General features: G+C 51.0%; 1 protein-coding gene across 1 annotated transcript in view; it reads right to left on the bottom strand.

Moving 5' to 3' along the window:
- Positions 1-6,880: 6,880 nt before the first annotated feature.
- Positions 6,881-25,546, bottom strand: part of CNGB1 (cyclic nucleotide gated channel subunit beta 1) — a 34,306-nt gene continuing 15,640 nt past the window's right edge. Inside the window, exons 15-33 of the mRNA XM_067004532.1 lie at positions 25,078-25,207; positions 24,861-24,903; positions 22,659-22,803; positions 18,712-18,783; positions 17,782-17,939; positions 17,327-17,506; positions 15,913-16,121; positions 14,926-14,976; positions 14,725-14,811; positions 14,288-14,352; positions 13,637-13,759; positions 12,428-12,569; positions 11,982-12,141; positions 11,492-11,589; positions 11,325-11,408; positions 10,795-10,913; positions 10,235-10,381; positions 9,537-9,732; positions 6,881-8,126 (exon numbers count right to left, since the gene is read on the bottom strand). Coding sequence (XP_066860633.1) covers positions 7,914-8,126; positions 9,537-9,732; positions 10,235-10,381; positions 10,795-10,913; positions 11,325-11,408; positions 11,492-11,589; positions 11,982-12,141; positions 12,428-12,569; positions 13,637-13,759; positions 14,288-14,352; positions 14,725-14,811; positions 14,926-14,976; positions 15,913-16,121; positions 17,327-17,506; positions 17,782-17,939; positions 18,712-18,783; positions 22,659-22,803; positions 24,861-24,903; positions 25,078-25,207 — 2,422 coding nt within the window. The 3' untranslated portion in view covers positions 6,881-7,913. The remainder of the gene's footprint in view (positions 8,127-9,536; positions 9,733-10,234; positions 10,382-10,794; positions 10,914-11,324; positions 11,409-11,491; positions 11,590-11,981; positions 12,142-12,427; positions 12,570-13,636; positions 13,760-14,287; positions 14,353-14,724; positions 14,812-14,925; positions 14,977-15,912; positions 16,122-17,326; positions 17,507-17,781; positions 17,940-18,711; positions 18,784-22,658; positions 22,804-24,860; positions 24,904-25,077; positions 25,208-25,546) is intronic.

Raw genomic sequence — 25,546 nt, forward strand, 5'->3', positions numbered from 1 at the left:
AAGCCGCGAGATGGCTCAGCTGCTCTCTGACTGCAAAGTGAAAGCAGCACGCAACAAAGAGATGTAAGCGAGGCAGGATATTCCTAGGCAGAGTTAAACACCTTCCTGCTGACCAGCTTTGACTGCTAGATGTTGACCTGCCTGCAATGTCCCATTGCAAGTTCACCCCATGCAGGTGCCCACAACCAGCAGGCCCTCAGTGTTCCCTCACCCAGGGACACAATATGCCTTGGGGGGTCAGGACAGAAACCTTACCTGGCCATGTATTATTCATGCCTGCTATATATAATGCATGTCCCTACATCCGCACCATGCATGCGACTGCAGGATGGCTCAGAGCCCCACAGCGGTGGCCTGATGCTGGCACCACTCAGGTGGGTTTTAACATGTGTTTGCAGAGATTTCAGGGATACCCAGACAAGTTTGCACAGTCCTAGCATGATCTGTTACCACCTAGCTGCAGTGAGCCAGGCAGGGCTGACTGCAGCCTCCCCCATCCCGGGGGCCTGCTGGGCACCCACCTGCACTGGGCAGCTCTAGGGCATAATCGAAATGGTGCAGAAAGCTGCGCAAAATTAATAGGAAGGGTTGCCAAAAAGATCCATGAATCTGCATGCCAGAAATGTACAGGGATATTTATTTTTTCCTCTTCCAACCGTGGGAAAATAACACACAAATTGATATGCAGCTGGCACAGAAACTCATGCTGTTTAAAAATGAAAGCATAATTTCTTGCTCCTGCACTGGTGCTTTCAGAGATGTCTTTCTTTCGCAGAAGGCTACAGGATCTTCAAACTGCAAATAAATTGCAGTAAATAAAGCTCTTCCTTCCAAGACATTTTACACCCAAAGAAGACCTTCTGCTTTTTGGCGACACTGGTGGAAGTTCATGAGACAATTAAAGAAAGACTTAAATTCCCTGTTTTGGCCTCCATGCTAATGTCTGAAGAAAGCTGAGCGGCATGGAGACACACAGTGATGATTTACAACAGAAAACTTCCATGGTGCGTGCTCAATGAATACCAACCAGCCTGATGCCTCCTGGCTCTGCTGCCTGCCAGGGGCACTTCACTTAGTGCTGTGTGAGAGGGTTTAATTTGTCCTTACGAGCAGCAGCGGACCTGCACCCACATTTCTTTGTACACGCCTTAGAGATCAGTGGGAGGGGAGGCAGGCAGGAAAGGCGAATGCAAGTCCTCTGTGCCCGGCAGTGCTGCAGGAATTGCTTGGAAGTGGCAGGAGGAACCAGAGGAAATCCCTCCCTGTTTGGCTGCCATGCCACCACCGCGGGGATTGCCTCCTGTGTAACCTCCTTGGTACAGCAAGCCGCAAGCCAAGCCAACTGCCAAATTGCTGCCTTTTTCATCCAAACCTTTCTGGGCTTTCAGGTCTATTCTGGGGTCCTACAGAGGTGATGGGGGAGAAAATAAGAAGGGTGAGATGAAGGAAGAACTCCCAGAGGAGGGGGAGGGCCGAAGCGCTGGCAGCGTGCTGAGCACCACGCTCAGGACCACAAGATGGGCCCAGGGCTCTCTGCAGCGGATGCTTCTCTATTTGGGTATCCACTGCCTTGATCTTGAAGTGATCGCCAGATGAACAGCGACACTTAATTATCCCCTTGGGAAGCAGAGCCGCAGAATACGTGTGGAGCCCACGTACAAGCATCCATGCATATTTCATGACAACTGCTCAGCTCTAGAGGAGGGTTTTAGGTTTTTCATCACAGGCAGGTGCTGTCTGAGCAGAGGCTGCCCAGCCGCCCACCGGCATCACCCCCACCCCGCCGCCGCCTCTCACCTGGAGGCCCAGCCCTTCTCCCGGCCCCGTCGCTCCGAAGCATCCCCTGGTGCCAGCCAGGCTCGGCGTGCTGCCAGCAGGTGGGCAGCGGCACCCCTCAGGATGACAGGCGGGGACGCTCCCTGGAGCCTGCGAATCTTCCCAGGCCCATCTCCTCCGCTTGCTCCCCTTGCTCCAGCCGAGCACTGACAGCGCTGCCAGGATGCTCAGCGCATGCATGGTGCTGGTTCTCCTCTTCCGCTGAGGGAGAGCAGAAAATGCTTTTGCTTGGGTGGTGTTCCTTGAGGGTTCCTGGCCCCAAAAGGGTCCCCAGGGCTGACGTGCAGCCTGGGGGCTGCTTCACTGGCCCCCTGCGCCCTCAGCAAGCAAGGGCAGAGGACACTACCCATGCCATGCTGCCTGCGTCACTTTGCAGGTGAATTTCTCTTCTGGTTTTGCCAAATCCACAACAGAAACGGAGAGAGCAATTCCCCTCCACTCCTATCTGCCAGTGCATTAAGTAAGCGAGAGTAGATTAAAGCCTGTCCCCTCCCCAGGCACTGTTAGTCCCAGGCAAATTGCTGATACAACTTGTGTCTTAGCTTCTGCAGACAGGTGGACTCTCTCTGCAGATAACCAGATTTAGATGGGATCAGGTCTGCTGCTTTGAGTACTGGCTGTAGTTAAAAAGATGTCTCTTGACCAGGAATGAGGGCATCAGCTGGGTTTTTCCACTACCCACTACAAGCTCGGTGCAGACCTGCGCCTCCCCTGCGCAGCTGGGCTTGGGCACATGGTGATAGGACTAGGGAGGGGACTGGGGGACAGCAGCGGGAGAAATGCCCGTGGTGTAGCCCGAGGGCCTCAGAAATACTGAAACCTCTCCCATTCCTGGAGGAAGGAAGGCTGCAAAGCCCCATTTCCCTCCAATCTATAAGAACACTCAGGCTGGGAGACGCTTTCTAGAAGGCAGTCAGAAAAGTAAAACCAGGGAGATTTGCAAAGTAAACAAGGATCAAACAAAAAGACTTTGGTTACTGTTCTGGAGGCTGTTTGCCAAGACACACAGATCATATCAGGCTAATTTACAAAAGGAAAACCAACATAATTAGTGTGCAGGAAAACACCTTAATGAAAAGTGCGTTAGTGTTAAAAGTGATGGGACCAGGAGGTCAAGGCAGTTCTAAATGCCAGAAAAACAGGAAATTGGTCTGTCTGCCAAGCAAGCTGAATCCTTCGTGTCGCATACACATGCTGCACAGATTGAAGCATGCTACACGTATTAAAGCACACATTTATCACTTTCATAATAAGATTCCAGGCTGCCAGCGAGGAACTCACAAAACCCGGAGCCGATGCCTGACGCAGGGCCTTGTGCTGGTGTGCGGCAGGTGCTGCTCAGGCAGGGCTGCGCGCCCTCCCCTGCGCTCTCCCCGCTGCCTGGGGCTGCCTGGGTTTTGCTGCTGGAGCTGTCCCGTGCAGCTGTGCGCCCTGTTGTGGGACACCAGGAGCCCTGCCGGTGCCGCACGTCCCGTCTCAGTGGTGGTCGTGGGGCTGGCTCTAGAGGCAGCCACGCTGGCCCCTGTGCTTGCACGCACGCCGCACCAGCCAGTTACCATGGCAGCTGGGAGATTTGCATGTGGTACTGGTATTTTTGCAGTATGAAAGAGCCTCTTATCTGGGCTGAGCAACTAGTCTGGCTGGTCCTCATCCCTCTAGTTATTGCTAGGACACAGCGGCATGTTCCACCTGATGCTTGCAAATTTGGAGCTCTAGACTCTACCTTGGAAGAGCCATGGGCTGGGATGTGGGGGGTGCTGGGGTGTAGAAGGATGCGGGGGAACTGCGGCTGCACGCAGCGGAAGGCACCGTGCTGTGCTGTGCTGTGCCACGCCGTGCCGTGCCGTGCCGTGCCGGCAGGTTGCAGCCTGGGGCTGGCGGGATATCCTGCTGCAGCAGCCTCTCTATCTGATCTATCACGCTTTTTTGGTTGCTGACATCCCACCCCTGAGCCTAATACTTCTAATTTAACCAAGGAAAGTTTGTAGAGCTTAGCTGTTTGACTTTTTCAGCTTTTCCAGCTCTTCATGTGTATCAAGTGACCTGTAAAAGGGGAAAAATGTGTAAAGTAACTTACATATCTCAGCTTGACTTCAGATGACTCAAAACCAAGTTACTGGATAGTGCTCAGATCCCCCTAAAACATTGACCCTTGGGCATGAACCAGACTTGGAAAGGTTCATCCCCAAATGAGAACGAGTAAATGAGGAAGGGATGAAAAAGAAGAAGGTCATCCTGCCCGAGCTAAAGCAGCTGCTGCCAATGAATGCATCACCCTGTTTCACCCCTTCCCAACCAGTGGCCTGGCTTTTTTTTTTTTTCCTGGGTGTTAATTCCAGTATAACTATTGCTGCACTTAAAATGAGATCTGTGCTTCAGCACAGCACCACATCCAGACAGAAAAAAATCAGATGGATCTCAGCTCCATTTAAACCAAGGTAAGATAGAGTCAGGGAGATTTAATTGCAAGCAAGAATCAAAGTAGATCTGTGCAATGGAAAAAAAATATATGCAGAAAAAGTGGTTCACAGTGTTAGGAGTATGTTCTCCTCATTAAGCACTTTAATCTTGAAACATGGAGATCCTAATTTTATTTCAAGCTTTGTAATTAAATGCCATTTAACTGGGCTTTCCATTTGTCCTGCAATTTCTTTCTAGATCGAAGTCTAATAGCAAGACCTGCTTATTTGTTTTTACTTTTGTTATAACCTTACCAGAGATTAGCCTGCTACTGCACTTAATCTTTTTAAAAGATTGCTTTAACTATAAATAGAGAAGATACCCACTCTGTTTCTATCCACAGGAAAACAGAAACAGTAAGGTATCTGTATTGGTTTATATTATTCCTTTTGCAATTTGATCTTTCTATCTGAGACATTTGTCTTCTTAGACTCTATACAGAACATCAAATTAGTGCCATATTTCTGAAAGATATAACAGCATAGGCCACAAAGAAAATGAGTATACAAAGCCTCCAACAAAGATACTGCTTGTGATATTGAGGCAAAAACTAACTCATTCACACAGAGCCAACAACAGCGAGCTCTACTTTTCCTTCAACACTTATCTGTGCCAATGACTTCTCTTAAAAGCAGCAACAGCTGAAATCCTGTTGCAAGAATAGCTAGTTTCTGTGCCCATGGGCCTCTGAGAAGTCAGTTGTTAAACGACAGAAACACGGGTCAGGAAGAAGACTGCAATGCAGAATTTCCAAGGCAACTATTGGCACTGGGCTGGCAACAAGCAACTGCACAGACAGATCCCCAAATTCTGCATTAATATTGTTAGAGGATGTATGTCATATCAAATCAATACAGCAGTCGAGTCACATCACCACTGAATGAGCAAAAGCTAATAAGAAATGCAGTAAAGTATACAGAGTGTTGCAAAATCAATCAGGAACATTACAAGGGTGGTGGAAACAACAGTCTAGGGGTAAATGTGTGCTCTAAGGTATTTCATAGGAACCAATGCAAAGGAAGCCCATTGCAAATGTAGCAAAACTGGAAGGTAGCACCGTGTGGTAAATGAATGGAATTATAAAATGCAGCAGAAAGATGATTTATGACAAGCCCCCCAGACAGCAGAGGCACTAAATGAGCCTGCAGCTGCCCAGCTCCTGAGCTCACATGGCCGCCTGCCATTTCAAAACAGTTCTGCCCAGCGAGTAGAGCTGGGCTGTAAGCCCAGCCCCACCTTGACCTTAATTATCACCTGGGGAATAATCTCTGAAGAACTAAAGCCATAAACGGATCCACGGGAGGCTAGCTTTAAATCTTCACGTGTTCCAGAATTGCCAGTTATGTTTCCATTATTGTCTAACGCTGCATTTTGAAATCTAAGATAATCATGCAAGTATTTATCACTTAAGAAATTTTTTCTCCTACTGGTGACTTAAAAAAAAAAAGTATATAAATTCTACTGCTAGTGTTTTGTGAGCTTTATGTCTTGGAAAACTTACCGGAAAATCTGTGAACCAAAATCAATTGTCTTTTTTCCTTTCTCCCCATCTGAGTCCATGAAGATCCCAGGAGGGTATTTTCTCATTCAAATGGGGCGTTCCCCAGAGAGGTTTTTGGTTTTGGTTTTGTTTGTTTCCTTGTTTTTAAACCTAGTCTGAGCATTGCATTAACTTCCTAGGACAAAACTCTGATTTTGAAGAAAATATTTGCGTCGCAATCCCCAAAACCACTCAGGCAGAGTTTTTCTTCAAGTGAACTTCCCTTTTGCTGTGGACGCATCGGGGTAAGGCGGCTGGTGCCAGGACATGGCTCTGGGGCCAGGACGGGTCAAAAGGGCTGGGAGCAGGGGGCACAGGTTGCTCCAGCCAAACCGAGGGAGGGCCTGTGGAAGGGATGAGGGTGCCAAGTGCAGCTGGAATACCGGAGCTGCCAAGGCACTGCTGGCACCCTCAGACTGGAAGCTGCTGGTAGAGATCTGCACAGTGGGGCAGGCACAGGGAAAAGCTCCCGTCCTTCAGCTTTAAGTGTCAAAGCACACCTCCCATACGCACGTCTACTCTGCTTTAGGCAGGAGAAGGAAAACCGGAATTTTGAAATAAATCCACAGAAAATGGTGGTAATCTAAGGGGTGTTTATTGTAGATACAGTGGATTATGAAAGCCGTTATGCACACTTTTGATGTAAACTGTTTTTTCTAAGCTATATCAAATCGTAGCAGCAAATCAGAACCCTGGTTTGACTTTGCCACGTTTCCTGGTTTGCTTATTTAAATATTTGTATACTGAAAAGCACTTGCAAATCACTAAAGATTAAGGGAGGTGGGGATGAGGTCAGATTTTCCTCTGCAACGCTAAAGGCAGTGGTGGGTTCAGATGCCCAAGCGGCATGTTGGAATTCCTTGAAGTTTTCTTTAAAAGAGAGCAAGCCATCACCAATTAACACAAATATATTCTCTTTCCACCACAGAAACCCATTTATTTTCCAAGAGAGGAAAAAAAAGCTCAGTAGGAAAGGTAGGAAAAACCCCTCATGACATGAGGATGAGCCAGCAGAATTCGGATGGGAGCTGGGGTTTTCCCAGGGACCCAGGTGGGTGTGCCACCCTTATGCCATGGGATGTGTCACAGGCAGACACGTGAAACTTGCAGCACTTGTTGGTATTCGCTGAGCAGCTGAAGCTTCCTCAGCCACATCTCTTCCTCCACAGGAAAGAAAGACTCGCTGCAAGCTGCTGCGGGAATGGGGCCAGAGCAGCTTCCCCGGGGGCAAAGGGGCTGAGAGCCAGCAGCATGACCTGGAGACAGCAGCATGACCGTGGGCCTGGAGACACCGCTGGAGCTGGAGCAGGTCGCTGCGGCGCCCAGGATGCACACGCTGCTCTGCACGCCACGGACTCTGGCCTGACCCTGAAGTAGTGGCTTGGGGAAGCCCTTGTGTCGCTCCTCTGCCCTGTCCCAGCTGGAGGGCAGCTGGAAGCAGCCAGGATTTGCTCCCCGAGCAGCGCTTGCTGGCGGCAGCAGGCACAGTGTGCCAGGGCACCCGGGGCTGAGGGAGCTGCGGCGGCCTGTGGGCCTGCACAACTTGGTCTGTGCTTGGCTTACGAGCAGAGTCCAGATCCTTTCCAGATGAGTCACCCTCCTGCTGCCTGAAGTCCAACAAAGGAATCTTTTTTTTTTTTTCTTACTTTTTTTTTTTTTCCTCTGGTGTTTGTTTCTGGCCGTGCAGTGACTCAGCTTTTGGAGGTGAACAACCTCATGCTTTATCTGAACACACACTCATTAACCACTCAGGGCTGTAAAGAGCGATTTTTCTTCTGCGTTCCCTCTCTGTAAGATCTCAAGGCTAGAGGGCTGGCCTGATATATATAGGGACTATTCATACAGATGCTCGGTAAGAATGAGCACAGGAATCTTGTATAGTTCTGGGTCATTTGGCAAAGGGTTTTGACAACAGTGGGTGAAGGACTAAGCAGAGAAGAAAGGCAGAGCCCATCTGCAGCACTTAGCTAGCGAAGCCTACAACCACTGTGCAGGAATCGTTAACAACTAAAAGCTTCTACCTGAGGCATTTGTCCAATTCCTACTTGTGCCACCAGCCCCCAGATCCGCTTATTTTTCATTTCCCTTCTTCCTCTTCTTCTTTTTGCGAAATCTCAGCAGCAAGTATTTCTTCGTCCTCCTGCGCTGCTGAAATCACACGGATAGCGACTAAATTATCAGAAGATTTTGAGAATATTTCTTCTCCCGGAGGGGTGCTTGCTTTGGGGGAAGCAGTAGGAGATCTGCGGTGCACTGGTGACTTCGGTGGGATTGGACTGAAACTGGGATCCTGCAATATCCAAAAAAAGGCAAAATCATCACCAGGAAACTTTTGTCCATGGCAGGTCCTCAGCCACCACCCCGAACCTTGTCATCTGTGCTGTGCAAAGGTGTTTGGGGGAGTTTCACTGCGCTGAGCTCACCGTGGGGGTTTTCACCTTGCTGCCCAAGATGATCCCTGTGAGAAAGGTGGCTGGATTACAGCCTTCATACCTTGAGGTGAGGTAAGACAGGATGAGTACAATGAAACTTTCTTGCATGCCAGCACCTTTTGCTCCTGGACGATTTTGTCTTGGTAAAGGTTTTGCAGAGGTGTTGTCATGCAAGGGCAGCTCAAGACTTGCCCCCTCCTCAAGCCCTGGCTCCGTCAGAGCGAAGCTGCAGTGGCCTCAGAGAGCTGGTGTAGGGACATGCCCTGAGGAGGGACATCCTGCTCTAGGGGTTCCCCCACCCTACCAGCTCTGATGTGTGCGCCCCCCCCAACAGCAGGTCTTGCTGCCATGACTGTATGGAGCCCGCAGCATCCCTGCTCAGAGCTGCTGATAACCCACTATCAGTTACTGGCAAGCACTGAGTAGCCTGAAACTTCATCATGCTTCTGTGAAGGACTGCAGAAATGCAGTAGTGTTTGGTGTCTCCCTAGATATTTACCAGCCTCAAGGCCACAGGGCACTCCCTATCAGCTGCTGTTTCACCCCCCTGGCTTTACAAGTTCAGATGTGTTAGCCTGCATAGCTCCATGCTGGGAAGAGGAACAACAGCGACTGCATGGACATAAAATCTGTTTTTACCAGTCCAGTAAGCAGTTTTTACCAGTGTTTTCACTTGATGATTGAAAGGTGAAGGCAGTTTCCCCGTAGCCTGTACAGAGTGGGAAGGACAGCATGCCTGCTGCTGTGACTGCCCAAATCCTGCTGCCAAAGCTTTTCAGGCAGGAACTGCCCCGTGGGTGCTGGGTGCCAGCATCACCCCCCGTCCTGCCGGCAAATCTATTAATTGTGAGTGGCTGTATAGCCATGGCAAGGAAGAAATGCTAGTCTGTGGTTATACCTCAGCCGCAAGCTAGAGTTAGGCTTAGTGCTGTCAAATAGCTCAGCAAAAAGTCAATGTGCTTCCCCTTTCTGTTGCAAAGCAAACCTCCAGACCAGACAGCAGGAAAATGGAGGCTGTGTGTGATTTGCTGGATACCCCCATCCATTTGTCTACAGTACTCCAAACTCTGATGACCGGAGTTAATTTCTTTAAGGTGCCTTCAGTGGCTCTTCTGCTGTCACCCTTGGAGAAAAGCAAAAGGAAGGACGGAGAGGCTGGTTTTCCTATTGCCCAGGTTAGACATGAGCTCAGGCTCTGGCGCCAGTGGTAATGCAGCCACTCATCACCCCACAAAGCAGAGCCGAATTTCTGACCTCCCCACACTGACCTGCGCTGTCTGCATTGCCTTCAGCTCCTGGAGCTTCCACCGCAGGTGCGCGAGACGCCCTTTGCCTCCCGCCTTCCCCATGGCAGCCAGGGCCGCCTGGAAGAGCTTCGGCGTGTCAGCCTTTGGGGGAATGATCAGCGGAGATCCAGGCTGTCCTTTCACATCTTTGGGTTTATTGTTGTTTTTCAGCATTTTCCTACAGTGAGGAGAACAAGAGATTATTTCATTCCAGGAATATATTATATTAGCTGGGATTTTGTAACGCAGGAAAAGTCAGACTTCTAAAGAATGGGGACTTTTTACACCTTAGAAAGAACAGAATAACAAATTTGAGTACTGCTAAAAACTAGAGGGAATACGTTAACAGATTTCCAAATGAATATGCTGTGGCCTTATTTGTTCCTGAGTTGCACCGCCTTTCAGTGATGAGGTTTTATAGATTAAAACACCACCATTAGACGTGCAGCATGGGTCCCAGCACGTCCCTTGCTCTCCACGCACGCTACATGGCAGGAGCAGCACGGGGTCCCTGCTGCACTTCAGCAGCCCTACACCAGCCATGTTTTCCTTGGCAGGGCAAGTGCCGAGTGGTCACCCATGCTTGGCTGCAGCTGAGGGCAGAGAAATCTTCCCCATGACTTTCAAACCCGTGCTCTGTCATTTTAGGACACACGGGCTGGCAAGCAGCTCACACTCACTTGGCCTTCTTACGCAGCAACTTCTGAGACTCTGGGTAGTGCACCAAAATCTCATTCAAGTCCTTCTTATCCAAAATGAAAAGATTAGCAAATCCATGAGCGACAACGTTTGCTGTTCGCCGATTTCCTCCTCCTGCTGCCAGCAAGCTGAATGAAACACGGAGAGATGTGAATGCCGCTAATAACAAGCTCAGCATACTGTTCATAACCTAAAACCTCCCTGTTCCCATTGCGTGCCTCCACCTCTCTCTTTCAGAGGACTCAGAGGTTAATTTTTAGCCATGATGAAATCTTCCAAGCCTAATTTCTAAAGAATGCTGTGAAACATTGGCATGAAATACTACACAAAAAATGACCTGCCAAACAGGTCACTTCAAACAGAAGTTTTCACATTGCAGTTTAAACCAGTCCCACTTACGGTGGGCTGTAGGGAGGCAAATGCTATCACTGTGTTACCAACTGGTACAGGATGGGAAGTGCCCATGACATATCAATGGCTGCTGTACCATTGTAAGTCCAGGGGCTTTATCTCCCTGGTTCCCTGGCAGTGCTTCGCTGACCTTATTTCTCCGAACACAGATCCAGCTTTCAGTGTCACCAGCACGGTTTTGCCATCGGGTCCCCCCAGCACCTGCACTTGTCCAGCCTGGATAATATACATCTCGCGGCCGATCTCTCCCTGCAACAGAGACAGGTGCTATGCGAGCTGCCCTGAAACAAAGGCCTTATTATGGATGCCCTGCCCCACACCACGCTGAAACCCCTGTGACCTTTCACCCTTCTGCAAGCCCTCCAGCTGCTTTATCCAGATGGTGCTCACTGCTGAGCACCCACACCTGACCCCAAAGCCTCCCCCAGCTCCACACCCAGCTCTCCTGCCGTTCATGGCTGCAGTAGAAGGGGTCAGGCTTTGCACGAGGTGAGCTGCAGCCAAGGACATTTTTGCTCCAGTTGCCCTGCCCAGAGCACCCCTGTGCCCGGTGCAGGTTGGGCCCAGCCCTGCTGCGCCATGGAGCTCCTGCCCTGTGCTGCACTGCACAGCCCGGCCGCGCCACCAGGAGGGGAGGGAGGCATCTGGATGGCTCGGTACCTTCTTACAGACGTAGTCGTTTGGCAGGTAGACAACCGACCTGAGCCGCTTCAGCATATCGAAGATCATCTGCCTGTCGCAGCCCTGAGCCAAAACACAGCCAACAGCGGTCAGCCCGTGCCAGTGGGGAGGCACGCTGCAGGACAGGACATGCGCTGCCAGGGTACCTGGAAGAGGGCCACTTTGCTGACGATGTTGTAGTTCACATCAATGGCGATGTCCAGCCGCATCTTGTCCGGCAGCTGCACCAGCAGCTCAGACTCATCTGGGGGATGAAGAGCAGAAAACCAGCTGTTTTCAGCGCTTTCTCCAGGAGCACACCCTTGGTGCCCAGTGGCTGGTGGCAGGAGCCAGCTCCTGCTCTCCCCATTCATGGCTCGGTGCCCAGAGCTCCCTGGCAGCGGGGACGGGGTGAGTGGCAGGAGGGACGGCACAGTGGGGACACTGTGCTGCAGGGGACACCAGGTCACCATGGCTCCATGTCCCACTGGCAGCCCACGTGCCCAGAAAAGAGATAAATAATCCCCACCCCCACCCAAACCCGTAGTGCTATTTGCTGGGCTGCTGTTTGGCAAAAACGTTTCAGACGAACAACTGTAGTGAAACCTGTGGAGCATGAGGGTGATGAAGGTGTTGACCCTTGAAGCAGGCTCTTACCTAGCATGCCTTGTGAATGCCACGTGTACTCGTACCACGTTTTGACACGGTTCTGCACAGTTTTGGGGATTTTGTAGAAGTTCATGTATTTAATTGTACTGTCCATGCAGCTCCGATAGTAAGTTTGCCCAGCAGTAGCAGCACCAACCACATCTCTCATCTGAATGGCAGAAAGAGTGGGAAGAGAGAGTTTATTTGCCATCATCTATCCACCACGCAGGTTAAGCAGTCTAGAGAACACAAGCATGGTCATATGCTGTGTCCTGACAAGGGTTTTTCAGCATCTGCCAAATTCTTTTTGTCTTCTGCTGATGCTGAGCAGGTAAAGAGCCCTTGCATGGGGAAGACAAACCTGGCAATAACTCAGTGGACCAACCCCACTGAGCTTGTCCCCACCCAAGGCGGGGAGACCCTGTGTGCATCCTGGGACAGCGGCTCCCACTCACCTGCCCGATCATGACGGAGAAAGCAAAGACACCCGTGAAGTAGTTCAGCAGCTGGAAGACAATCTCGAAGAGCGTCTTGGGGTCTGGCAGGCCCCCGATGGTGATGAGGGTTTTGACTGCCCAGTAGTAGCAGCGGATGTAACTGGGGGAGCAGAGGAGGCAGCTTGATCATGTTTCTGGCATTAAGACTTGTTTCACCCTTCAGGACTGAGCTCACATCTCTGGCCACAGCAAGCCAGAGCCGTTGCTGAAAGTAATTGTGGGTGATGGAGAGAAAATGAAGGGGCTTGCAGACTCCCTCCCAGGTGCTTCTGGAGCAGGGGGATGGAAAGACCAGAAACCCCTACATAGGAGGCTCAGCTGCTCTGGCTACGCATGTTTTCTGCCTCTTTCAGCTTCACTGCCACAAACCAACAACATATTTTCAGCAACATTTACACTTTTAGAAACAGTCAGGGGAAAAAATGGTTTGTGAGCAATTTGTTGGCATAGGACTCTGGAGATGTCAAGTGAATTCTTGATTCATGGGTCTTGTGCACTCCTTTGGATGCTATACCTAGAGGTAGATACACATATGTGTATCACACAAAATAACTATGTAGCCGCAAAATTGCCATGGTAAGCTGAGTGCTGCAAAGGTAGGAAACACCAGCACTAGGGCTGGGAGGCTGACAGTCACTGTCCCCACCTACACCTCACGCTAAGCCTTTAATGCACTTGCACAATCCTTTTTTTTTCAGCCAACTCTTATTTACTGCATAGGAGAATGGTGCTAAATTAATTAAATGTTATTTGGTATTTTATTTTGCCTGTGTTGTGGAACACACAGCTGTGGGCGTTAATCACTCGGCAGCAATCTTTGGCATCAAATATGAGCCAAGTACTCATATGGGAACATACGCAGTGCTCTCTTCTCCCCATGGCATCCTTGTTCCCTAGCGCTAGGCTCACAATTTTTCAGCCTCTTCAACACACCATTCCCTTCAGCCTCAGCCCAGCCACAGCCTCCTCATCTTGAGCACACTGTAATACTGGACATCCCATCCCTCTTGTCCCTGTCATTCTTGCTGGCTCCACATCTTCTCCTGGGACTCCCCAGTCCTTTCCTCAGAGATTTTTATGAACCCAGCAGCATCCAACCATCTCCTTTCTTGCCCCCATTCATCACAGTGTGCCGTACTACATGGGGACCTGAGCTTTGGCTTGTACCTGTTTCCTTCCCCATCATAGACCCAGGTGGTAGAGCCCAGTCCTTCGTAGGCTGATGCCCAGTAATAGAGGCAGGAGTTCACATGCAGGCTGTACAGCAAATAGGCAGTAGTCCGAATCACTCTGCAAAGAAAAAAAAAAAAAGAAAAAAAAAAAGGAGGGAACAGGAGGGGAGGGGATATGAAGATACGGCATCTGCTGGGACAAACACATGAGATCTGCCCTGGCATCACAAGTGACAGCAAATAGGAGCTTCAAGGCAATGAGCTGCGTGCAGACAGCACAGGTCCTGCTTATGCTAGGCACACAGCATGTCCTTAGGCTCCTGCCAGTCCCTCCTGCAGCTCAGGAAATGGAAGAAAAAGTGCTGTGTCTGCCAGTTACTCCTCTCTGCTGCCAGTACCCCTGCCCACGCTGGGATGGCAATTGCAGCCGTGGGCTCTGGGAGCCATGCACCCCTCTGTGTCTGCCCGGATGAGGAAAAGGCCAGCCAGGAGCATCACCACTACCTGTGTCAGCAAGTACAGCGACACGGGGAAGTAAGCTGGAAAGCCAGAACTGGTGTGCACCGAAGCGAACCTCTTTCCTCTGTGATAAATAGTGATGAATATCTCTCCGCCCCATAAATGATTCCTCAGCTGCTCCCCTCACCTGTAGATGTATGCCTTGCTCAGGATGGCCTCGAGGCGGTTGTTGAACTCGAAGAAGGCCATGTACTGGGGGGAGAAAGAAAGCAGTGTGCTCCAGTGTGCCGCAGCTTCCCAAGGAGCCACCAACCAGGGCACGTCCCTGCTCCAAGCGCCCTCACGGCCAAGCTCCCCGGCTGCCCTCCTGCCTCACTCCTGCAGCGTGAACGGCCGCAGGCAGACACGGCCCCATCTGCACATGCCCTTCTAATAAAATATAAGAATAATAAGGTTGAAATATTGACTGACAGCCCCTAAGGCCTTCAGGACAGGACTTCCAAGGACTTTACAATCGTCCTGTCATTGATTATTCTGGCAAGCCACAGCCACACAAACCAACGAGGGACTCTTCTGTGTCTGCTTGGCATGGTGGTCTGCGTGGTTCTGCCCGCTTCCACTCACCTTCAGGCAGCGGGGAAAACGCAGCAGTGGGTTGACACCGACTTTGAAGTAGAAGAAATCCAGGGGAAGGAGGCATACCACATCCATCTGAAACCCGCACAAAGAGAGAAACCTCTGCAGAACCTGCAGGCCCAGTGGGGTGGAACTGCAAGCCATACCGCAGATCAAAGACACAAAGTAATGAACAAAATTATGCCAAACCTTAAAGCGCTGTGAATGCAGGTAGTTCTCTTTCATGGCCTTTTTATCACTCTGGTTAGGAATTGCAGGGGAATAGAAAGAGAGAGAGAGAGAGAGAGAGAAAGAGAGAGGTTGATTATCGCTTCTAGAGAGCAAAGTCACCACCGACACAGTCATGCAAGGCTTTCCCCTTCTGTGCCACAACCAGGAACCTGCTCCCATCGTGCAAGGAAGGGGAGCAGAACAAGAGGAGCAGAAGACCTGGTTGTAGGCCAGCTTCCCATCCTTTCTCAGGATATCCCTTGCTCATTTTGCGCCCTGGAGGAAGCACACCGCAGCGGCAGCACCAGGGAAGTCAGAGTTCACAGGAGAAGCCTCCCTGTCTGAGCGTGAGCAGTGGGAAGGCTGTATCCCCAAGGTTTTATTTCTCACTGATTATTTAATTGGCTATGGAAACGAAACCAAGGGTTTTCACTTATCTCAGATGCATGAGCTATGCATTCAGATGGCAATCACTCCTGTCATATTGCTAAGGAATTCTGCCTAGCTGTGCTCCAGGAAATAAACCCAGAGCTTGTTCTGCTGTCTGCTGTCAGCGGGTACAGGCTGCCAGCTGTGCCAGGGCTGCACGGCGTGCCTCACTGCCCTGCTGGCAGGACTGCCCCATGGAGCAGCACCGTCACTGCTCACATCCTGGCCTGGGAACCAGGGCACCACGGACCATATACTTTCTAGATGGCCTGATACTGATTTTGTGGGAAAAATACATATGTCTGGGAGACAAAAAGACTGCCACCTTATCCCTTACATGGCAGGAAGGATGTCTGCACTCCTTCCAGAGTGCACCCAGTCCTAGCGGGAGGATGAAGGGCAAATCCTAGCTGTGGTGGTAGGGTTGCTGGATTGCCTGGAGCCTGATCCAGATATCAACAACCACTGGGGGGTTGGGGCTGGGAAGTCCCTACGGCCATGCCAACTCAGTGGGATGCAATGCATGCTGCCACTCACTATTATGTCTCCCCCCCGAACAAACTGCAGGCGGGTCTGAAAAACGATGACATCCAGCAGGTAGATGAGGTCACAGAGGTAGTCCACGAGCAGCCAGAAGTGGATGTTGGATGGCGTCTGGTAGGGGAAGGCCCAGCGGACGGGGATCAGCCAGCAGTTCCAGTTCCAGGCCAGAACAACGAAGAACAGCCACAGCACATACATCAGGTCTGTGCACAGGGAAACACACCCTGACAAGCTGGCCACACATCTCCTGGTTATGCAAACCTACTATATGGGGGGATTTCATCCCTTGCCTGCCCCCAGCACAAGGGTGAAACCTGCAGGAGACCGCAGGTTCTCCTGCTGATAGCATCTGCTGGCAAGTGCCAAGCAGGGGCCAGCAGAAGGATGGATGAGCTGGGCTCTAATGCAAAGTTAATACTATCTGCTGCAGGGTACATTGCTTTCTATCAGAAAGCCTCTTCTAACTTTGCTGATTCAGTCACAGTTGGTTTTGCTTTGCTCCCACAATACTAACTTTTTTATTTTTTTATTATTTTTTATTTTTATTTTTTCCCCTCGAGGCTACCCTGAGCTAACTCTGCCTGCCTGGTGCCGGTGGCTCCCATTGTGAATGAGGAAAGGTTAAGGAAGGAGCTGGGTTCCCCTGCCGTGTTCAGCATTTGCTCACTACGAAGACTGAACAGCAGAAAAACGCTGTTCCTTCTCCACCTGGTGGTGCTGCTGGCACTTGCAGCCATCAGGGAGCATTTAGGAAAGCCTTTGGATTTCACACAGGAGTTTACAGCTAGCTTGCATGTAAACTGAGTCGTAGAATCATTGAATGGGTTGGGTTGGGAGGGACCTTAAAGAGCATCTTGGTCCAACCCCCTGCCATGGGCAGAGACACCTCCCACCAGACCAGGTTCCCCAAAGCCCCATCCAGCCTGGCCTTGAACATTTCCAAGGATGGGGCATGCACGACTTCTCTGGGCAGCCTGTTCCAGTGCCTCACCACCCTCAGAGTAAAGAATTTCTTCCTTATATCTAATCTAAGCCTGCCCTCTTTTAGTTTAAGGCCATTACTCCTTATCCTATCACCACACTCCCTGACAGAGTCCCTCCCCAGCTTTCCCGTAGCCCCCTTTAGGCACTGGAAGGTTGCTGTAAGGCCTTCCCGGAGCCCTCTCTTCTCTAGGCCAAATAGCCTCAACTCCCTCAGCCTGTCTTCCGAGGAGGGTGCTCCAGCCCTCTGATCATCCTCGTGGCCTCCTCTGACCTCGCCCTAACAGCTCCATGCTCTAAGTCACTCCTTGCTCAGTTGTCCTCCCTTCCCCACAGCACCCCATGGCTGGTGCTGCCCCCTGCCCCCCTCCATCCCCCCCCCATCCCGCCCAGGGTTCTCCCAGCCCTGCCGCGCTCCGTCTCTCACTGGTGAGCGGGTCGATGCTGCTGGGGAACTGGTAGCTCTTCAGGCGGTCCAGCCAGGGCCGGCACTTGAAGGCACAGCACAGCATCTCACAGTAGTGTTCGTCGCCTGCTGCCTTGTCCCCTGGTGGCACTTCTCCCGGTGGGGGCGGTGGTGGTGCTGTGGGCGCTGGCTTGGAGGGGGCTGGGAGAGGCCACACAATTATTTTAAACAGCAGAAGATCTTCTTAGGGCAATTTGGTTTAAGGCAATGCCTTTACAGATCATGTCTCCCAGAGCTACCCAGAGGGAAACAGTTTCTAGGTCATTAAACCAAATTACAATTCCTATTGCTTGATCTTCTCAAGGCCACCAACACCATCTGCAAACCTCCCTCTTCTCCCCACCAAAAACCTCCAGATTTCCTCCCCCAGCATTTGGCTTTACCTCTTTCAGACTCACAGCCCAACCTGAACTCACATGCTGAAGGGCTCTCGTCATCGGAGGTGACATCAGGGTCGGTCAGCTTCTCTTTCACCTTCTCTGTCCGCTCTTTGAAGAGCTTCACAAGCTCCTGGAGCCGGTCATTGATGATGGCACTGCTCTGGCTGGTGGCTGAACCGATGCGCTCGGGCAAGCTGTGGGGAGACCGTCAGGCACTTCACTTGTATAGAAAAACCTGAGAGCAGGTTCAACACCTATTATTTAACCCATAGGATCCTTAATTAGGATTTGTCCATATTTATCTGGCTAGCATTATCAGAAGAACACATGCTAAGGGGGTTTCAGTAAAATGCTGTCAGGAGCACCAGCCTGAACCTCATCTTTGCCCTTGGATGTGAGCTGCCCTCAGAGGGACTTGGAAAGCACCAAGACCCCAGGTTGGCTTTCCTGTTCTTGGGAGAAGGACAATTGGAAGAACTGCAGGGTGGAAATGAGCAGCAAGCCCCTGAACCCATAAACCATGTAATCTCCTGCCAGTGAGGGCAGCTCGCCCCGAAACTGTCCCATGGGGCTGCAGGAAGCAAGGGCCTGGTGTGCACGATGCACAGCTTGTCTCCTCCAACATGGGAGAAAAAGGTTATTTCTCAACAGCTGATAAAAGCAGGGTGACCCCGTTATACTGTGTGTAGACTAAATGTGCTCCAGTTAGGCCTAAAGAGAATATTTCTGTCTGATTAGAGGAAAAGCAAGAGAGCATTTTCTGTTCCAGGGAAAATTGTGCTCACTGGTTTTGGAGAGGGGCAGCAGGAGGGCTTCACCTGCTACATGGTTCTAGACTGGTGCAGGCACTGCTCCCTCTCCCTCTGGTATCCCAGCATTTCCAACTTCTGCGCCATTTCTGCCCGAAATGGCAGGGTCTGGGATCCAGGATCCGGATGGGCCAGGGCCCAGGGTACCAGCACGCACCTGTCCCTCTGCAACTCATCCCAGCTCGCCGGTGCCTCATCCAGGTTGTCTGCGGGGGCTGGCAGCTTCTTCCTGCAGACACAAGCGCAGAGGCCATGCGGGGGGGAGCAGCCAGCTGAGTGTCCCCTTCCTCAGCCAGCTCTTCCTCCTCCCAGGTCTCATCTATTGCCACTTTCCCTTCTCCCACCCAGGTCTGTTTCCCCCTTAATTTCTGGCATCACCTGACATCACTGTGTGAAAAACACCTCCCTCCTTTTGCTGCTGAAGATCTGGTCCCTCCTTTGTGCCACCAAGCCCATGGCTGCATGGGCATACAGCTGCCTGCTGTTGTCTCCAGCCCTCCTTGGGCCACCTGTCAAGAGGTTTGCGAGGTTCCCGTGGCCCATGTTTCTAAAGACAGTCGAGGAAGGTAAGGCGGAACAAGAAGGTGAAATCAGGAAGAAAAGGAAGATATCCTGGCTCTGAGCTGGCTTCACAGCACCTAAATTCCCCAGATAAAGAGTGATCCACAGAGCAGTGGCTCCATGCTGTGGACCCAAGTGAAAAGCACATCAGGGCTATGCCAGGTTCAAGAAGAGCCCTATAAATGCTGTCTTGGCAGTACTGAGTCAGTGACAGCTGATGTCCTCCTAGAAAGATGTGTCCTACTGCAGCTGGCGGCTCCCCAGGGTACAGATGGGTTTCTGGGAGATGCTCTGGATTTCGGCTTTCACAGTAGATGTGCTTATTAATGTCCCCTGAAGTGTCTGAGATGCTGCACACAGCAGCAGGCTGACAGGCATGGCTTTGCAGAAGGGTGCAAGCTGCAAACCAAAACCAGCAGAGCACGCAGCCGTGAGCCGAAGAGTTGCAAGGCAAGAAGAGCATTCAGGAAGTGGAAATGTGAGGCATGGGTGCAGAGACCTGCACAGACCAAGTTACATAAATATGCAGGAAGCAAAGTATGAAAGAATTTGAATACAAGTAATAAAAATGTAAATTCCCCCTCAACAGGTGGGGCAGGGAGTGCAATTGCCTGAATACAGGCAGCAGGAGTGGCATGAGAGAAGCGTGCACATGAGGGTGAGCACTTCACTGTGCTGGGAGAGCGCTGCAGGGGTGATGGGGACAGCCCTGGGGCCTGCCAGCTGCCGTGACGGCCTGGCTGCAAGGCAAAAGCTGTGCACCAGAATCTCAGCGCTGCCCTGAGGATCAGGATCCCCTGATTCTTTACCAGCGGAAACGTGTGGTTGAGACCCGGCATGGGGCGTGGGACATGGGGCATAGGGCAAGCCGCAGAGGTAAACCTGTCCTGTGCCTGGCCGGGCCCATGTGGAGTGCGCAGGGTCCTTCACATGGCCCTGCCCACGTGGCATCCCTCAGTGAACTCAGACGTTTACCACCTATGTCACTTAAGTAGGGAAGTATCTCCACAGACTTTGGCAACTGAAAAATAAAACAAAACAAACACACACACGCACACACACACAAAAAAAAAAGGCAAACAGTCTTATCAATCATCTCAACAGCAGCTTATCTTAGAGCTGGTTCTTGCTTGGCTCTGGTTGTGGGAATTAGCTTTTCATACCAAGGTATAACTGGCCACGGATGGAGAAAAGAAGCTGGAGCGATTTCACACACAATCTGCTTCCAGTCACTGATTAGGCAACAACTTGTGGTTTGTTTGCGGTGGCTCTTCCGTGACTGGGTCTAAACAAGGAGAACCCAGGTCCTTCTGAGCCACTGCATGGCCAAAAGCTCAAATTGTGGCCAGCAAATGTCCTCTTCCTCTGAGAGCACCAGCCTGCACCAAGCTCTGCCCAGTGGCTCTCCTGCTTTGGCGTGGTGAAACTGTAGTTCTTTACAGAGTGAAACACAACTGGCTTTTAGAAACCTCCAGCTCTGTCTAGGGACCTCCAGTGCCACCTTGAGAGAGACAAAATGGAAACGTGGCAGAAAGATTCATTGCTCATAATGTATAATGCCAACCATACAACCTACTGCTTCATAAATTACTAGAAAACAACATGAGAAAACCGAGGTGCTCCAAAACAGCTGTACTGGGGAATACTGAGCTGTTTTTCCAATAAATGCAGGTCAGCGGGTGGGTGCTCCAAGCTGACCTCACACTTCCTCCGTCTGCTGTCATCTTCTCAAAATGAGATTGTTCACTGGTGTCAAAAGGGCAGTAAAGAAAGAAACTTTTAAAAGAGGGAACTAGTGCTTGCACGTTGTAAAAACTGCCTGTTGGTGACACAGATACGTGTACCTGAATAAACTGAGGCCATGGCTGTGGTTTGCCGTGTCCCTGGCTCCGAATGTGCCCGAGATGTGCTGACATGTATGACGTGGGCACCAGTCTGAGTTTTGTCCATTTTCTACTTGTGCTGTTGGCATAAAAGAAAGCCCAGCACCTTGACCCCAATTCAAAGGCAATTGAACACCCGCAGAAAAGTGGCACATATCAACTCTTTGATGGCAACAGCAGGCATTGAGAAAAGTGACGTGCCTGCTCTCTGTCCCAGCAGAGGGGAGATACACAGCCTCATCTGGCATGCAAGGAGAAAAGGACAAACCCAAGCTTTGAGTGTTCTCATGCTGAAAAATAAACTCAAGAAATAAGGCCAGGGACTATTTTGGGACATAGCTGTGCCCCTGCCTTACAAGAATAGAGAGAGCTTGAATCAGGTACCACACACAGGCACCCCACACCTCTTGGGGCCTCCCCCTGGACAAATCCTGGGTGCTGCTGGAGACAGAGGTGCGGAAAAGCTTTCCCTGGGGCTGGCACCTCACAATGCCAGGAGAGACGGGATGGACACACTGTGCTTGGTATGGGGACAAAGTGAGAGCTGGCACACATGCTAGTGGGTCTGGAAAACACGGAGTTTTAATTAATGCATCAGCAAAAAACCGCATCCTGACCAGTAACTGCAAAGGGCACGTGTCCCCGCTGCTACATATGCACCACCGCCTGATGAAGCACCGTGGTTCACAGCATCACGGACCCTCCGTCTTTGACATGACTGAGCAGCGCCTACACCCCGGCCTCCCAGGCAGCCTGTGAGCTCCGAGCTTCTGCTGGCGGCTCCAGAAAGGCCCCATCCAGCCACCACGCCAGGCACTCCCCAGTGCTGTGCCAAAGGAGTTTGTCTCACCAGCTCCCTGGCCATGAGCTTGTTGCCAAAGGAAAACTTTGTCTCTGGGCCGATAGAAAAAGAGGTGGTGAGATTCAGCAAGCTTTAAATAACTGGCCTCTTAATACTGCCACTATTTGCATTGCAAGTATTTCATATGGCTGCTTGGGATCTGGGTTCCCAATTTAAAAGCCATTCAACAGACTGGATCATGGACTTTTTCGCTATTTCATTTTCAATTCCTCTAGGAGCTCGTTTACTCAAAGACCCTAAATACTCAGTAAGGATAAATGTAACTCCTGTTTTTCAGCATGGATGCCTTGCTTTTTGGTTTGTTTTTTTTTTTTTTACTTTGCAAGAATGAGCCTCCAAAAAGCCACCACCAACAAAACCAGTGGCTCCATCCAGCCTCAATTTTAAAGCACAGCCTTAACCATCCCCCTCTCTGAGCATCCTTGCTCCCAGGGAGGAGACACACGAACCCTTCCAGCACAGACTCAAGCAGAAGGAACACTGTTTTTTCAGACTGAAGGCCTGTACCCAGCACATGGACCCCCACACTCCCAGTTCAGGAGCACAGAGGTGTGGAACAACAGACAAACGGTGCCTGGCCATGGTCGGCTTGAGCAGACCCACCTCTGGAGCCTCCGCTGGAGGCGGCACAGACCAGGCTGCCTCCCCACCCCCCACAAAAGCTTTCAATGGGATTTGAACATGTCATTAACAATTATAAACACGAGGCAAGCCTTTGGACTCCCACCCCCTGCTCTCGCAGAGGCTGTACCGACCGCACGGCTTGGGGTGCTAGGGGCTGCCCTGGCAGAGCCCTACCTGGGGGACGCTGGTGCAGCGCCAGGCACCACCAGCATGTGGGGGTCACCGGGGGTGGGCAGCGGCAAGCAGGTGCCGTCATCCTCTGCAGCATCACCTCCGCCGTCCACGTCCTCGACACCCACAGTGAGGCAGTGACTCAGCCCTTGGAGAAGAGGAGAAAGGCAGAGTGAATTGGGGGCAGCCAGCAGCCGCTCCCACCAGCTGCCTTCATTCCTGATGGCCACTAAGCCACGTGCTGGAAGAGCGCTCCTTTTCCCTTTATTTATTTTGCAATTTCCCCCCAAAGCATTGGAGCGTTTCCTTTTCTTTTTAATGCGGTAAGAATTGCCGTTTGCTTCCTGTCTGCTTTCACAGCTTGCAGGGATTCAGACTGCTCACTGCAAGCATTGGGCAGATGTCTGTAGGGTACGGGCTGTGATGCCACTTGCCCACGAGAGAAGCATCTGCTGGGGGCAGCTTGGTTGGATCCTGCAGCTGGACAGGCTAGGACCAGTCCTCACTTTCTAAGCTACGTAAGGAGATGCCGTGTGTCCCCACAGGTGATCTTCCCAGGGGATTTCACCCAACTGAAGGACCTTGTGCAAGCCTTCCAGTCCCACGCAGCCACGGGACCAGTGGATCAGAGCATGGCTCAACTGAATCACCAAGGAAAGGCCCATTTGGATCGCAAGGTTAACATTCTGTCACACGTAAGGAAAAGCAGCAGAATTTGGCTTGCTGGCTAAAAACAAAGCAAAGCAAAGCTACAGAAACACAGTTTGTATTTCTGGGCTAAAACACAGAAAGCTGCAAACAGTAAACCTCCGTCTTACTGTAATCTTAGTATGAGTGGGTTGCATGAATGCTAAGGAGAAAATGCACGTGCAGCGGATATTTAACCCTCAGCCTGCAGGACCTTTCATGGAGTTTCAACCAAGTTGGAGTGATCACTTACGGTTATTTGCAATTACACTCTAGGACCTGAACTAAAAAGGCACGTCATGATGAGGCAGAAGCAGAAAAACATGAATTTTTTTCCCTAGTCTCTGTGCTGCAACACGAAGTGTGTTTTTATCTATTGTTGTTTTGTTTTTGTTTTTCAAAAAGCAACAAAAAGCAACTATGCCAGGAATAGCACCCACTCCTTAGCTACACAATCCCATTGTCAAAGCTGATGCTCTAATACCTAGGGGGTGAACAGGGGATTGCTCCTCATTGCAAAAAACGGGGTTGACAACTCCAGCCTTTCGCTTGCTGGCAGCAAGGACGGGGATGTGGGAGGCAGCAGCAGCTCGGTAGCTGGGGACATTGGGGAGCTGCTCTAGCACGGGAGGGGAGGTGTCCCCGCAGTCGAGCAGCTTGTCATGCACCAGCCGGTCTAGCTCAAGGTCTCGGGCATGCTTGGACATGCTGCTAGGCGTCTAGGTGCTTCAAGCAAAGGACAAGGCATCTGAAGCTGCAATAAAACAAAGAATTGTTTGAGACAGGACAGTTATTTCAGTGCAGAGAAATGCAGGGCTGATGTTTTTTTTAGTTGCTGCCAGCCTCATGGGGATGTTGGTAGCATGGAGCAACGGCAGTGAGCATCCTGCCACATGCATCTATGGGCGCAGCACTGCTGCTGGACTGCAGTACTCTGCCAGGGCTGCATGAGCATTTGGACAAGAAAAGAAACCCCCTGCCTGTAACAGGACCCATGTCGCGCTGTTCCTGCAGCAGCTCCCACAGCCTTGGCGCAGCTGTGCCAGGACCTGGCTTTACTCACTCAGGATGAGATGGGAGCTCCACAGCCAAGCTTCATTAACAACCCATTACCTTCTGAAAGGTTATTTAAAGTGCACGTTGTGTCACTGATTATTCCCCAAGTTGAACAAAGCAGTAAAGAAAATCTTTTTTTTTTTTTCCTCCCTTGTGTTTTTCTTTGGCTGGAGGAAAAACTTATTTCACATCAGAGGTTATTTAATCAACATGCCTGAGTGCTGCATGAAGTACCAGCCCTTCCTATCTGTCTACAGCAGGGGACTCTGCTGCCAGCAGACTGCTCCCATGGCTGTTTCAAGCTAGCGAGGAGCCCAGGTGGGCCCAGCCAGCCTGTGCCAGTCGTTTGCTCGCAGGCAACAAGCGCTCAGAGGGCAAAAGCTGCTTCATCCCTCACCGGGCAACACATCGCCTGCTTCAGCTCATCCTAATATGACATTGCACTTCTATATATTCAGATACCTTCAGCATCAGTTTCAGTAACTTCAGCCGTCTTCTCTTCCACCTTCAAAACAACAACAACAAAAAAGCCATTTTAAGGAGAAAAAATACCTTTCCCATCAGTAAAAAAGCAGCGGTTTGACTGGGTGTGCTGTGTTGCCCCACAGCCAGCCCTGCTCCCCGGGTGCCTGGTGTGCACGTGGCAGCAAGCACCCGCTGCAAGCACAGAGCTCCATACCTGTACAAAAGCACCTTCTAGATCACTTATCTCAGCTTCTTCTAGCTGCGCAAAACTGAGGGCCTCTTCTGCAAAGAAGGCGTCCTCCAGCCCCTCATCGGTGGGGAGGCAAGGAGACTGGAGCGGGGCTCTGGAGGGGACAGATCAAGGAGAGACACGAGACTGAGTCCACTTTTGGACCTTCCTGAAGCTGTGCATGGTCAGGCTGGAGATGGCAAGTCAATGGAGATGGCACATGGGTCTCTCTGGCTGCAGGGCACCGCGCCTCTAGCTGCTTGGTAAGCCCCACTGCAGGTGGGGATAATAACACACCGATCTTAGTTTAATACAGTGGTGGCACCAAAAAAAAAAAAGCCACTAGATTAGAAGGGACTTTATCGTATTTTTCAAAAGGATGCTACATGGGAGACGGAGAGAACATTTTCAGAAAAAAAAATATATTGCTGTGCGTAATAATTCATCATATAAT

This window comes from Anser cygnoides, chromosome 12 (genome assembly GCF_040182565.1).
Source record: "Anser cygnoides isolate HZ-2024a breed goose chromosome 12, Taihu_goose_T2T_genome, whole genome shotgun sequence".
Lineage (NCBI taxonomy): Eukaryota > Metazoa > Chordata > Aves > Anseriformes > Anatidae > Anser > Anser cygnoides.